The sequence below is a fragment of the Dendropsophus ebraccatus genome, chromosome 13 (assembly GCF_027789765.1).
Source record: "Dendropsophus ebraccatus isolate aDenEbr1 chromosome 13, aDenEbr1.pat, whole genome shotgun sequence".
Lineage (NCBI taxonomy): Eukaryota > Metazoa > Chordata > Amphibia > Anura > Hylidae > Dendropsophus > Dendropsophus ebraccatus.
Window position 1 is genome coordinate 66826664 of NC_091466.1, and position 14852 is coordinate 66841515.

General features: G+C 50.2%; 1 protein-coding gene across 2 annotated transcripts in view; it reads left to right on the forward strand.

The window, feature by feature from the left end:
* The first annotated feature begins 4871 nt into the window (after positions 1–4871).
* CDC42BPB (CDC42 binding protein kinase beta) overlaps positions 4872–14852 on the forward strand; it is a 53221-nt gene continuing 43240 nt past the window's right edge. For both annotated transcript variants that reach the window (XM_069950248.1, XM_069950249.1), the window contains exon 1: positions 4872–5328. In XM_069950248.1, coding sequence (XP_069806349.1) covers positions 5154–5328 — 175 coding nt within the window. In that variant the 5' untranslated portion in view covers positions 4872–5153. The remainder of the gene's footprint in view (positions 5329–14852) is intronic.

Sequence of the window (14852 nt, forward strand, 5' to 3'; positions counted from 1 at the left end):
GCACGTGGGTAATAGCTAGAATTGTTATGTGTTTTGTTTCGCTGTTACTGGTGGTTTGTTTCACTGTTACTGGTGTTTAGGTACCTTTTTTAATTTTTTAGGGCAGCCGGGCCCGAGTGTTGTACTGGAATAACCAGTTAGTTAGTTAGTATTTTATTTTTATACTGATATGTTATATGCTTTCTTTTGGTTAGGCCTGGATGGCTTTCATTTTCCGTTCATGTATAGTTATTGTTTGTAGTATCAGGTGGTCGTGTGTTGGTCTAAAGGTGGTTGTATGTGTGTGTTTGTTTTGTTTATTTACTATAACCCAGGTTTGGGAGTTTTGTTTTTGTTCTTTCTCTAGCCAGGGCGGCTTCTCCTTAGTTATGATTACAGCCGAGGATGGCTTTGTAGTTTAAGTTTTATGGCTTATTTTGCCTGGATTGAAAACATTTTTATTTATTTATTTTATTTATTTATTTATTTTTGTTAAGTAGGAATGCTGGGCTGGCTTGGTGGCAAAAGGTTAAATATTTCATTTTTGCTTTATACTATTACAATGGTTTATCATTATTATTTGTTATTTATGTAATTTACTGTTATGTTTAAGTTATGGCCAGATATGCCTTGTTTGTTAATTTTTATATTTTTCTAATAAAAAGAATTACAGGATGTAACTCAGGATCAGTACAGGATAAGTAATATAATGTATTAATGTACACAGTGACCCCCACCAGCAGAATAGTGAGTGCAGCTCTGGAGTATAATACAGGATGTAACTCCGGATAGCTGCCCTGGCAGTGTGAGTACAATGTATATGAATGTAAGGGGAGATATTAGTCATCCGGTCAGAGTAATAAATATTGGATTGTTCTAACCCATAAAGCCCTGGGCTGCCCCGGCTGTCCGTTGTATATTGTCCTGGGGCGGCAGGATGACCAATTTCCATCCATGCATGAATTATTAGTGGTGGAGCGCCTGCTGCTCTATAGAAAGCCATCTATACATCCATTAGCTTTAGCCTCCGCTTTCCTCCTCTCTCCAGGGAGGACACCCCCGTGTCCGGCCTCCCCGGCCCTGAGGACGTTCTGTCCCTTTAATGTCATCTTCTCCTGATGACCTAGTGACAGGTTTATGACCCCTGGGAGAAATACGGGAAGATCTGGAGGCAGAAGGTCCCATTCACTGACAGCAAGCAGAAGCCTTGGGAATGGTGCCAAGCTGAACACACCAAGTATACAAGGCTGAATGACAAGAATATGGAGAAGCCCTTGAAGAGGTGCCGCAGGGTGGAGGGATCAGTGTCAGGTGCACACATTGTGTATGTTTGTTGCTGTGTCACAGGGTTGTCACTAGGCCCCTGGGGCAGAGTCGGGGTGAGGTCCTGCATACCGTACACGAGGCAGCACCCATAGGAGACGCCATACACCAACCATCCCCCATTACCACCAGCAGACTTAGAGGGATTGTCCACCTCACAGCTTCACCCATCTCTCAACACTGGAGCCTCAGCCGCCCCTGTGATACACCCCGCTGGTGGGGTGCGGAGAAAGCTGTAAAAAAGGCCGTCCTGTAAAACACAATCACACATGACAGGATTAGATACAGCAAGACAGCATCACACATGACAGGCTTAGATACAGCAAGACAGCATCACACATGACAGGCTTAGATACAGCAAGACAGCATCACACATGACAGGATTAGATACAGCAAGACAGCATCACACATGACAGGCTTAGATACAGCAAGTCAGCATCACACATGACAGGATTAGATACAGCAAATTAGTATCACACATGACAGGCTTAGATACAGCAAGTCAGCAACACACATGACAGGCTTAGATACAGCAATTCAGCATCACACATGACAGGCTTAGATACAGCAAATTAGTATCACACATGACAGGCTTAGATACAGCAAGACAGCGTCACACATGACAGGATTAGATACAGCAAATTAGTATCACACATGACAGGCTTAGATACAGCAAGACAGCGTCACACATGACAGGATTAGATACAGCAAATTAGTATCACACATGACAGGCTTAGATACAGCAAGTCAGCATCACACATGACAGGATTAGATACAGCAAGTCAGCATCACACATGACAGGCTTAGATACAGCAAGACAGCATCACACATGACAGGCTTAGATACAGCAAATTAGTATCACACATGACAGGCTTAGATACAGCAAGTCAGCAGGAAGCATCACACATGACAGGCTTAGATACAGCAAGTCAGCATCACACATGATGGGCTTAGATACAGCAAGACAGCATCACACATGACAGGCTTAGATACAGCAAGACAGCATCACACATGACAGGCTTAGATACAGCAAGTCAGCATCACACATGACAGGCTTAGATACAGCGAGTCAGCAGGAAGCATCACACATGACAAGCTTAGATACAGCGAGTCAGCAGGCGGCATCACACATGACGGGCTTAGATACAGCAAGACAGCATCACACATGACAGGCTTAGATACAGCAAGTCAACAGGCAGCATCACACATGACAGGCTTAGATACAGCGAGTCAGCAGGCGGCATTACACATGACAGGCTTTGATACAGCAAGACAGCATCACACATGACAGGCTTTGATACAGCAAGACAGCATCACACATGACAGGCTTAGATACAGCGAGTCAGCAGGCAGCATCACACATGACAGGCTTAGATACAGCAAGACAGCATCACACATGACAGGCTTAGATACAGAAAGTCAGCATCACACAAGACAGCCTTAGATACAGCAAGTCAGCATTACACATGACAGGCTTAGATACAGAAAGTCAGCATCACACAAGACAGCCTTAGATACAGCAAGTCAGCATTACACATGACAGGCTTAGATACAGCAAGTCAGCAGGAAGCATCACACATGACAGGCTTAGATACAGCAATTCAGCATCACACATGACAGGCTTAGATACAGCAATTCAGCATCACACATGACAGGCTTAGATACAGCAATTCAGCATCACACATGACAGGTTTAGATACAGCAAGTCAGCATCACACATGACAGGCTTAGATACAGCGAGTCAGCAGGAAGCAGCACACATGACAGGCTTAGATACAGCGCCTGAGCAGGCATCATCACACATGACAGGCTTAGATAGAGCGAGTCAGCAGGAAGCATCACACATGACAGGCTTAGATACAGCGCCTCAGCAGGCATCATCACACATGACAGGCTTAGATACAACGAGTCAGCAGGAAGCATCACACATGACAGGCTTAGATACAGCGCCTCAGCAGGCATCATCACACATGACAGGCTTAGATACAGCGAGTCAGCAGGAAGCATCACACATGACAGGCTTAGATACAGCGCCTCAGCAGGCATCATCACACATGACAGGCTTAGACACAGCGAGTCAGCATCACACATTACAGGCTTAGATACAGCAAGTCAGCATCACACATGATGGGCTTAGATACAGGGAGTCAGCAGGAAGCATCACACATGACAGGCTTAGATACAGGGAGTCAGCAGGAAGCATCACACGACAGGCTTAGATACAACAGCTCAGCTGACAGCATCACACATGACAGGCTTAGATACGGTGAGTGAGCAGGTAGCATCACACATGACAGGCTTAGATACAGCAGCTCAACTGACAATATCCCAACATAGGCGTAAATACACCAGTACATTAGACTGTATCATACCATAGGCTTAGATACACTAGTACAGCAGACTGTATCATACCATAGGCTTAGATACACTAGTACAGCAGACTGTATCATACCATAGGCTTAGATACACTAGTACAGCAGACTATATAACACCATAATCTTACATATACCAGCACATCAGTAAGTATCACATCATAGGGTTAGATACACCCTCGCAGAAGAGTATATCACACCAGAGGTACATTACCACAGCAGCCAGTATCACACATTACAGTCTTAGACACATTAGTAAAGCAGTCAGTATCACACATCAGAGGCTAAGATACATTAGTAAAGCAGCCAATATCACACATCATGGGCTTAGATACATTAGCACAGCAGCCAGTATCACACATGATGGACTTAGATACATTGACACAACAGTCCGTATCACACATAACAGGCTTAGATACATTGGCACAGCAGCCAGTATCACACATAACAGGCTTAGATACATTGGCACAGCAGCCAGTATCACACATAACAGGCTTAGATACATTGGCACAGCAGCCAGTATCACACATAACAGGCTTAGATACATTGGCACAGCAAGTAGTATCACACATGATGGACTTAGATACATTGGCACAGCAGGCAGTATCACACATAACAGGCTTAGATACATTGGCACAGCAGGCAGTATCACACCTGATGGACTTAGATACATTGGCACAGCAGTCAGTATCACACATAACAGGCATAGATACATTGGCACAACAGGCAGTATCACACATAACAGGCTTAGATACATTGGCACAGCAGGCAGTATCACACATAATAGGCTTAGATACGTTGGCACAGCAGTCAGTATCACACCTAACAGGCTTAGATACATTGGCACAGCAGGCAGTATCACACCTTACAGGCTTAGATACATTGGCACAGCAGTCAGTATCAGACATAACAGGCATAGATACATTGGCACAACAGGCAGTATCACACATAACAGGCTTAGATACATTGGCACAGCAGGCAGTATCACACATAATAGGCTTAGATACATTGGCACAGCAGGCAGTATCACACATGATGGACTTAGGTACAGCAGCCTATACTATGAGGTACAGTCCTGCGCTTCGCGGCCGCGCTCTTCTGTCCCTCCCCGCTCCCCGTACTCCAGGCTCTCCTTTATTCCCTATGGATGTGCAGTGCAGCCAGTGACCGGAAGAGGGCTCTTCCAGGCTCGCCGTGACGTCGCTCGGACATTCCTTCCCTTTCCGGTGGGCTGGGTCAGCGCTCCCGGTCTGCTCGGTGATCCCGAATCCCAGGGACAGGGAGGGGAAGGCGGCGGGCCATGGTCCCGGGCAGCAGTAGCGGCAGACAGCGGGCAGCAGGGAGCCGGGGCATGGACTGAGTCCCGGCAGCAGAGAGCCGCGCCCTCCGCCGTGTGGGGGGGATTACATCCCGGATTATTCTCCTCCTCGGCGGCTCCGGACATTTTCTGCTGCTTGTCGCTCGGATTTGTCGCACAACATGTCGGCCCGGGTGCGGCTGAAGAAGCTGGAGCAGCTGCTGCTGGACGGGCCGCAGAGGGACGAGGCTTCCCTGAGTGTGGAGACCCTGCTGGACGTGCTGCTCTGCCTGGTCACCGAGTGCGACTCCTCCACGCTGCGCCGCGACAAGTACGTCAGCGAGTTCCTGGACTGGGGTGAGTACTGACCCGAGGGGATGGTGGGTACGGGAGACCGGAGGGGGTGGTGGGTACGGGAGACCGGAGGGGATGGTGGGTACGGGAGACCGGAGGGGGTGGTGGGTACGGAAGACCGGAGGGGATGGTGGGTACGGGAGACCGGAGGGGGTGGTGGGTACGGGAGACCAGAGGGGGTGGTGGGTACGGGAGACCGGAGGGGGTGGTGGGTACGGGAGACCGGAGGGGATGGTGGGTACGGGAGACCGGAGGGGAGGAAGGTGGGTACGGGAGACCGGAGGGGATGGTGGGTACGGGAGACCGGAGGGGAGGAAGGTGGGTACGGGAGAGCGGAGGGGATGGTGGGTACGGGAGAGCGGAGGGGATGGTGGGTACGGGAGAGCGGAGGGGAGGAAGGTGGGTACGGGAGAGCGGAGGGGAGGAAGGTGGGTACGGGAGACCGGAGGGGAGGAAGGTGGGTACGGGAGACCGGAGGGGAGGAAGGTGGGTACGGGAGACCGGAGGGGAGGAAGGTGGGTACGGGAGACCGGAGGGGAGGAAGGTGGGTACGGGAGACCGGAGGGGAGGAAGGTGGGTACGGGAGACCGGAGGGGAGGAAGGTGGGTACGGGAGACCGGAGGGGAGGAAGGTGGGTACGGGAGACAGGAGGGGAGGAAGGTGGGTACGGGAGAGCGGAGGGGAGGAAGGTGGGTACGGGAGACCGGAGGGGAGGAAGGTGGGTACGGGAGACCGGAGGGGAGGAAGGTGGGTACGGGAGACCGGAGGGGAGGAAGGTGGGTACGGGAGACAGGAGAGGGGCATCTGCACTGGTAGAGGAGAAGCTGCAAAGCTGCCAGAGGGCGCATGAACTAGACTGGCACAGAGTGACCAATGCACAGGGCATCATCTCCAGGAGAAGGTTGCCAGAGGGTGCATGTATCTGTAGTGGTATAGTATAGGCATCATTCCTGGCATCATCCCCAGGAGACATGAGAAGGTAGCCAGCGGGTGCATGAATCTGCTATGGCTTAGTATAGGCATCCTTTAGGGCACACTATGATAGAGGCATGAGAAGGTAGCCAGAGGGTGCATGTATCTGCATTGGCATAGTATCAGAGACTAGGATAGATTGCCAGGCGGTGCACATACCTGGAGTGGCATAGTTTGGGCACTGTAGCCAGACAACATAGAAAAATCGCCAGAGGGTGCATAATCTGCATTGGCGTGGCAGCACATAGGAGACATGGAAATGTTGCCAGAGGGTGCATGTGGACAGTGCCAAGGACACCATATACAGGGGCAGTGGAAGGTTCCCATGGGTGGTAGAGTGCCATAGGTGGTGTGTGCCTGCATATAATGAGCACATGACAATATTGCCACAGGGTGCATGTACTTGGAGTGGTGGTGGTGGCATCATTTATAGGAGGGATAGAGATGGCACAGTGTGGTCATACACCGGGTACACACTGGTATTATTAGCGGATTGGCCTTGTGGAAATAGGACTGGGCACTAAGGGTCAGTATAAGGAGTCAGGGTGGCATTGCCTTGTGTATCCAGACAGTAATTGTAGGCAATCTATAGGATATGGCAGTGATTCACCCAGGAGCAATGCCAGCTGGATACAGACAGGGTGAGGGGTCAGATGGGCATATTCATGGTGGTGGGATTTCTCAGGGCCTATGGCCTGGGGCCATTACTGGGAGGGCATGTGGGTGTTATGGGGCTGGCACTGGAGGGGGCAAGGGTGTCACTGCAGGGGCTCAGGAGAGCTGGAGGGGGCAAGGGTGTCACTGCAGGGGCTCAGGAGAGCTGGAGGGGGCAAGGGTGGCACTGCAGGGGCTCAGGAGAGCTGGAGGGGTCTGAGGTGGCACTGCAGGGGCTCAGGAGAGCTGGAGGGGTCTGAGGTGGCACTGCAGGGGCTCAGGAGAGCTGGAGGGGTCTGAGGTGGCACTACAAGGGCTCAGTAGAGCTGGAGGGGGCAGAGGTGTCACTGCAGGGGCTCAGGAGAGCTGGAGGGGTCTGAGGTGGCACTACAAGGGCTCAGTAGAGCTGGAGGGGGCAGAGGTGTAACTGCAGGTGCTCAGGAGAGCTGGAGGGGGCAAGGGTGGCACTGCAGGGGCTCAGGAGAGCTGAAGGGGTCTGAGGTGGCATTGCAGGGGCTCAGGAGAGCTGGAGGGGGCAGGGTGGCAATGCTGGGTGTTGGCATTGTTTATTGTGTAGGCATTTAGTATTGCCTGGGGTGTGGTCATCAGCGCCACCCAAGAGTCTCTATCCAGTTGGCACAGCTTGGTATCAATAGTTTTTTTTTTTCTTTATTGGTTGGCATTAAATATACACGAAGAATGCAACCCATAGTTGTGCAGTCATGGTGGGACTACAACCCCCAGTTGGGGGTTGTACTTCCTACACTATAGATGACAGATGCAGCACACTGTACGCCACCAGTTCTGGATCTCTGAGGTCTTCTCTGTTCATGCTGGGAGTTGTAGTTCCCGCACACTGTACACCACCAGTCACAGATCTATGAGGTCTTCTCTGTTCATGCTGGGAGTTGTAGTTCCTGCACACTGTACGCCACCAGTTCTGGATCTCTGAGGTCTTCTCTGTTCATGCTGGGAGTTGTAGTTCCTGCACACTGTACGCCACCAGTTCTGGATCTCTGAGGTCTTCTCTGTTCATGCTGGGAGTTGTAGTTCCTGCACACTGTACACCACCAGTCCCAGATCTATGAGGTCTTCTCTGTTCATGCTGGGAGTTGTAGTTCCTGCACACTGTACGCCACCAGTTCTGGATCTCTGAGGTCTTCTCTGTTCATGCTGGGAGTTGTAGTTCCTGCACACTGTACACCACCAGTCCCAGATCTATGAGGTCTTCTCTGTTCATGCTGGGAGTTGTAGTTCCTGCACACTGTACGCCACCAGTTCTGGATCTCTGAGGTCTTCTCTGTTCATGCTGGTAGTTGTAGTTACTGTACACCACCAGTCCCAGATCTATGAGGTCTTCTCTGTTCATGCTGGGAGTTGTAGTTCCTGCACACTGTACGCCGCCAGTTCTGGATCTCTGAGGTCTTCTCTGTTCATGCTGGGAGTTGTAGTTCCTGCACACTGTACACCACCAGTCCTGACTCTGAGGTTTTCGCTTCCTGTTTTTTGTGGCTGAGTATGAGACAATCGCATCCACAGCAATTCCCTAATATTAGGGCTATCACCAGTATGGCTTTCTGCAGGCCGGATCCTGGTATTGGGGATCTTTACTATGACATCCCAGTGCATTGTCTACCCAACCTCCAGGTTGAAAAGTTGCAGAACTTGCCGTCTGGCAATCCCTGTGCGGTGAGGATGGGCGCTGTGGTCCGGCCTGCGTCACAGGTAAACACTGAGCGATTAGTCAGACGATCTGGCGGTGTAGTCAGGTACATGGAGCACTTCCTGCTGCTGCCGCCCATCCCGGCTCTGGAGATCGTCTATAGTGAGGAATGTATGGCCGCTCTGTATACACCGCCTGCAGATTCCAGGAAGCCTTAGGTCAGGAATGCTGCAATAAGACTCAACCATATGGTGGATCTGAGGCCAGGAAATCTCTATAGCAGAGGATGGACGGCACCCAGCTTTCCCTGGACACTGACTGCCATCAGTATCCTTTACACCCCATAGGCCCCTGTAATGTCCAGTATATGTAATTTCGCCCACCTATCACATTCATTTCTGTCTCACTATGCGGCTGGGGTTACTCGCCTACAGTTAATGCATTAGGTAGAACTGGATGAACACTGCTGCCCTATCCGAGCAGTAAAGTGTTGCGTGAGGCGCTGCGAAATGAGCGTGTGATGCATCAAATATCACGATTTGCAATTTTTTTGCTGTGTTTTTCTGACACCGAGGACATGGTGTTTTTTTTTTTTTTTTACGACTCCTGCGCTCCGAACTTCCTCAAGTGCGAGGCAGGAAATTTTATTTCCTGTTTATACGACCGAGAATAACTGGACATTGTTGGGAACGAAGACTTTTATCTGGCGGCGGATGGGGAAAGTGTCGGCCACTCTCAAGGACGCACGATCAGGTGTAGATCATAGGGGATGCTACAGACTACAACTCCCAGCAGGCCCAGGCGGCCATGGCAATGATGTATAACCTGTACTACTACTTCAGTAGTCATTAAACTGCAGCTCCCGATGCCTGGGCAAGTAACAAGCATATCCTGACAGTCCTGAGCATCCTGGTTGTGAAACTACAACTCCCAGCAGTCCCAGGCATCCTGGAGTTCTGTAGCTAACTTGTAGGGGTTATCCAGGATTAGAACAGCACCTCTGTCCTCAGGTTGTGTGGGGTATTAATACTCAGCTGCATTAACTTCAGTGGAACTTAGCTGCAATACTAAACACAACCTGAGGATGGGGGTGGTGCTGCAGCTGTGTTTTTCTACTCCTTTAAGGAGAGCTCCGGCCAAAAAAAAAAAAAAAAAATACATATTTATTTTTTCATATCACAAGGTTTCAGGAAGTTATAGAGATTTGTAATTTACTTCTATATAAAGTCTTCAAGTACCTATCAACTGCTGTATGCCCAGCAGGAAGTAGTGTATTCTGACACAGCGCTCTCTGCTGCCGCCTCTGTCCATGTCAGGAACTGTCCAGAGCAGCAGCAAATCCCTATAGAAAACCTCTCCTGCTCTGGACAGTTCCTGACATGGACAAAGGTGGCAGCAGAGAGCGCTGTGTCAGACTGGAAAGAATATACCACTTCCTGCAGGACATACAGCATCTCATAAGTACTGGAAGACTGTAGATTTTTTAATAGAAGTAAATTACAAATCTATATAACTTTCTGAACTTGCCAGAGTCGCCCTTTAATACCTCTTATTTGCAGAGTATTTTCTGTATCCTGTGGCTACCTAGATTTTTTTGCAGCCGCCACTTCCTTTACGTTCTGTCAGTCAGATGTCACCAGGAATTCTGTCGCCTCCAGGAAGCAACAACCGCCACCAGAATATTCCGTCACTTCTCACATCCTGGGGCTATCCTCTAGCTTTCTGTCGTCTGTAACCTGAGTTGTTCCTTTTTCCATCTACCACTCCCAGCATGCTCTTCAGCTGTTGGGAAACTACAACTCCCAGCAGGCTCCGTCAATCATTAAATTGCAAATCACATTATTCTGCATTTTTTTGCTTTGCAGGGCATGTCAGGGCATGCTGGGAGTTGTAGTCTCGCAACCAGTGCTTAGCCCCAGGTTGCACAGCAGTGTAATATGTCTTTCAGGCGGCTTTAGATCTGGCTGACAGATGGGACCACCATTAAAAGATGAGAGGAATTGAAGGAAATGACATGTGAGAATCTCTGGGGTGGGGAGAGAAGCCTTTCCTGTCCTGGAGGGGGAAGCATTGCCCATCACCCAGCTTTCCCAGAATCTATTATCCTCTAAGAAGCACAGAATATTATAGAACCCGTCCGGCCGCTCCGACGGCCACTGGAGTTAATATTTAATGGATGGTATAATGGACATTTCCTGTGGAGCGTAATGCATGAAGGACCCGGCTCGTAGGAGGTCACTACTGCTTAAAGGGGAAGTGCATGACTAATGCCTCCCCGGTCTGGTGCTGGTGAGCTCTGCTGCATCATCACAGCTGTGATCAGTGACTCCAGCTTATTGCATTGTGTATAGTCAGGAATCCAGCACTTACCTCAGCATTGCTCACTATGCTTTACACTGCCGCTCTGAGCCAACTCCTAGGCTTTACACTGCTGCTCTGAGCCCCCACCCCCATGCTTTACACTGCTGCTCTGCTCTGAACCCCCACCATGCTTTACTCTGCCCCTCTCCTCTGAGCCCCCCGTCATGCTTTACACTGCTGCTCTGAGCCCCCCCATGCTTTACACTGCTGCTCTGCACCCCCCATGCTTTACACTGCCGCTCTGCTCTAACCCCCTCATTCTTCACACTGCTGCTCTGCTCTGAGCCCCCCCATGCTTTACACTGTCGCTCTGTTCTGAGCCCCTCCATGCTTTACACTGCAGCTCTGCTCTGAGCACCCCCATGCTTTACACTGCTGCTCTGCACCCCCCATGTTTTACACTGCCGCTTTGCTCTGAGCCCCTCCATGCTTTACACTGCAGCTCTGCTCTGAGCACCCCCATGCTTTACACTGCTGCTCTGCTCCGAGCCCCACCCCATGCTTTACACTGACACTCTGCTCTGAGCCCCCCCCCATGCTTTACACTGACACTCTGCTCTGAGCCCCCCCCCCCCATGCTTTACACTGACACTCTGCTCTGAGCCCCCCCCCATGCTTTACACTGCCGCTCTGCTCTAACCCCCTCATTCTTCACACTGCTGCTCTGCTCTGAGCCCCCCCACCATGCTTTAAACTGCCGCTCTGCTCTGAGCCCCTCCATGCTTTACACTGCCGCTCTGCTCTGAGCACCCCCATGCTTTACACTGCCGCTCTGTTCTGAGCCTCTCCATGCTTTACACTGCTGCTCTGCTCTGAGCCCCCCCCCCATGCTTTACACTGCTGCTCTGCTCTGAGCCCCCCCCCCATGCTTTACACTGCTGCTCTGCTCCGAGCCCCCCCCCCATGCTTTACACTGACACTCTGTTCTGAGCCCCCCCATGCTTTACACTGACACTCTGCTCTGAGCCCCCCCCCCCATGCTTTACACTGACACTCTGCTCTGAGCCCCCCCCCCCCCCATGCTTTACACTGACACTCTGCTCTGAGCCCCCCCCATGCTTTACACTGACACTCTGCTCTGTGCCCCCCCCCCCCCATGCTTAACACTGACGCTCTGCTCTGTGCCCCCCCCCCCATGCTTAACACTGACGCTCTGCTCTGTGGCCCCTCATGCTTAACACTGCCGCTCTGCTCTGAGCCCACCCCCCTTCCCATGCATTATATTGACACTCTGCTGTGAGCTTCCTCTCCATGCTTTATATTGCTGCTGTGCTCTGAACCCCCCATGCGTTACACTGCACTGTGTCCCACATGCTCTGCGCCCCCCATGCTTTACACTGCCGATTTGCTCTGAGCCCCTACCCCACCATGCTTTACACTGCAGCTCTGCTCTGAGCACTTCCCCATGCTTTAAACTGCTGCTCTGAGCCCACCCCCTCCCATGCATTATACTGACGCTCTGCTCTGAGCTTCCTCCCCATGCTTAACACTGCCGCTCTGCTCTGTGGCCCCCCCATGCTTAACACTGCCGCTCTGCTCTGAGCCCACCCCCCTTCCCATGCATTATACTGACACTCTGCTGTGAGCTTCCTCCCCATGCTTTATATTGCTGCTGTGCTCTGAACCCCCCCATGCGTTACACTGCACTGTGTCCCACATGCTCTGCCTCCCCATGCTTAACATTGCCGTCCTGCTTTATACTTTATTCAGAACCCCCCCCCCCCCCCCCGCCACGCTTTACACTTTGCAGGGAATAGCTCGTCCTATACTCCACAAGGTCTCTGCAGACAGTCAACAAATAGACTTGTGCTGGTCCTTCTATAAGAGATGCGGGTTTGTTACACTGTGAAATATGGCACCATTCTGCACACGTGTCATTAATCCCGCCAGGACCCCCCAATACACATACACGGCAGCGTGCGAATACATGTTCTGTGTTGTGGCTCATATGGTGCCTATACACTCCCCGGTAGTCCATCCAGGGGACCTTAGATCTGTGAAACAACCTGCGATACAGCACAGTGAATTGTGTAAAAAGTCAGAGACGTACAGCAATAACATAGAGTCCCAGAGACGTCTGCGGAGGCCATGTTATGGTCGTGTACATGAGCAGTAAAAGATCCACCAACAGCAGCTTGTTGCCCGTTTTTAGAGCGCACCTTGAGACGTAATGATAAATCGATGGAGTGTCCCTTTAAATCCCCATCTGGTCCTCAGTGTAGTCTCCTGTGGGTCTCCCTGCCCTCGCCTGGCGTGCAGTAGGAGTGACTTCATGACTTTTTATGTTGTTCATGGTTTATAGCTGTTTACCTTCCACTTTACAGCACAATTATGTACACAGAGCGGCCATAACTAACTGTATGCGGGAAGCAAGGGGAGGACCTGGGGGTCATTAATCTATAACCCAGGGATGGGGCACCTTTAGCCCTCCAGATTTTGCAAAACTACAACTCCCATCATGCCTGGACAGCCTTTGGCTGTCCAGGCATGATGGGAATTGTAGTTTTTTAACAGCCAGAGGGCCGACGGTTCTACATCCCTGCTATGGCGCCCCCTATAGTTTCCAATTTATATTTATAGTGTAAGAAAAAACTGACAGCGGACGTGACGTCACGGATCATGGCGATCGTTTGACTGCTCAGAGATGTAGGGGACAATATCGCCTGCGATCCATTGTAATCCATCGCCGCCGGCCTGCGAAGGGTTAACCGCGACTTCCCGTGAAGTAGGTAGAACAGGAAAAGGAAGCAATCACTTCAGCAGCTGACAACCTCTGACCTCCATTGTTTAACAGGCCGTGTCTGCCGCACATGTAGGGGCAGGGGGCAGCGAGCGACAAGAGATACGAAAACCGATTGAACTAATAATAATAAAAATAATATGAAAGTATTAAAAATATAAATATATTTATTTTTTAGACGTTGAGTATTATACAGGATTATCAAATATTCTAAACTGTCCCCTTCAACGTTTGTGACACAGCGCCATTCAATTGTTTAGCGGCCGCATATGGTATTGCAGCTCAGTGTAATTTTCGTGCAATACCAGCCGCAGCCACTACCATGTTTATGGCGCTGTGCTTGGTAAACAGCAGAGGGGATGCAGTACTGGTATGGGAGCTGTGAAGCTGACCCCTGATAATGATGTCTTGGTATAAGAAGTTGGTAGAACTCCACTTGTCTGAAGTCTCTATCTACACATTGAAGCAAAGCTTCTCCTCTGCTCAGCATTAGCTTCCTGCTCAGTATCACATCCAGCCTCTGTTTTAATCTACATTGAGTTTTGTTTTTTTTTTTTAACTTTTTTCCTTACTATATCAGTGTAGCAATAATCTTCTGTTGCTGGCAGGAAACCATCGGCAAGCTGCTGTTGACAGATCTGATATTTGTATTTGTCTGCATTGTACTTTAAGTGCGTAATAGTGTTGCGCTGTGGATAGATTGTAGACTCCATGTCTCCCCTGCAGCCTGGTTTATTAAAGGGGTACCCCAGCAAAATTCCCCCTCCCCCAAATAAACTGGTGTCAGAGTCAGAGATTTGTAATTTGCTTCTATTAAAAAATCTCCAGTCTGTCAGTACTTATCAGCTGCTGTGTGTCGTGCAGGAAGTGGTGTATCCTGACACAGCGCTCTCTGCTGCCACCTCTGTCCATGTCAGGAACTGTCCAGAGCAGGAGCAAATACCTATAGGAAACCTCTCCTGCTCTGGAAAGAGGTGTCAGCAAAGAGCTCGGGGAAAAAATTCACCACATCATGCAGGACATACAGCAGCTGATAAGTACTGGAAGACTGGAGATTTTTTTTTTTTATAGAAGTAAATTACAAATCTGTATAATTTTGATATCTGTTAATTTTAAAGAAAATAAATCGCTGGAGTT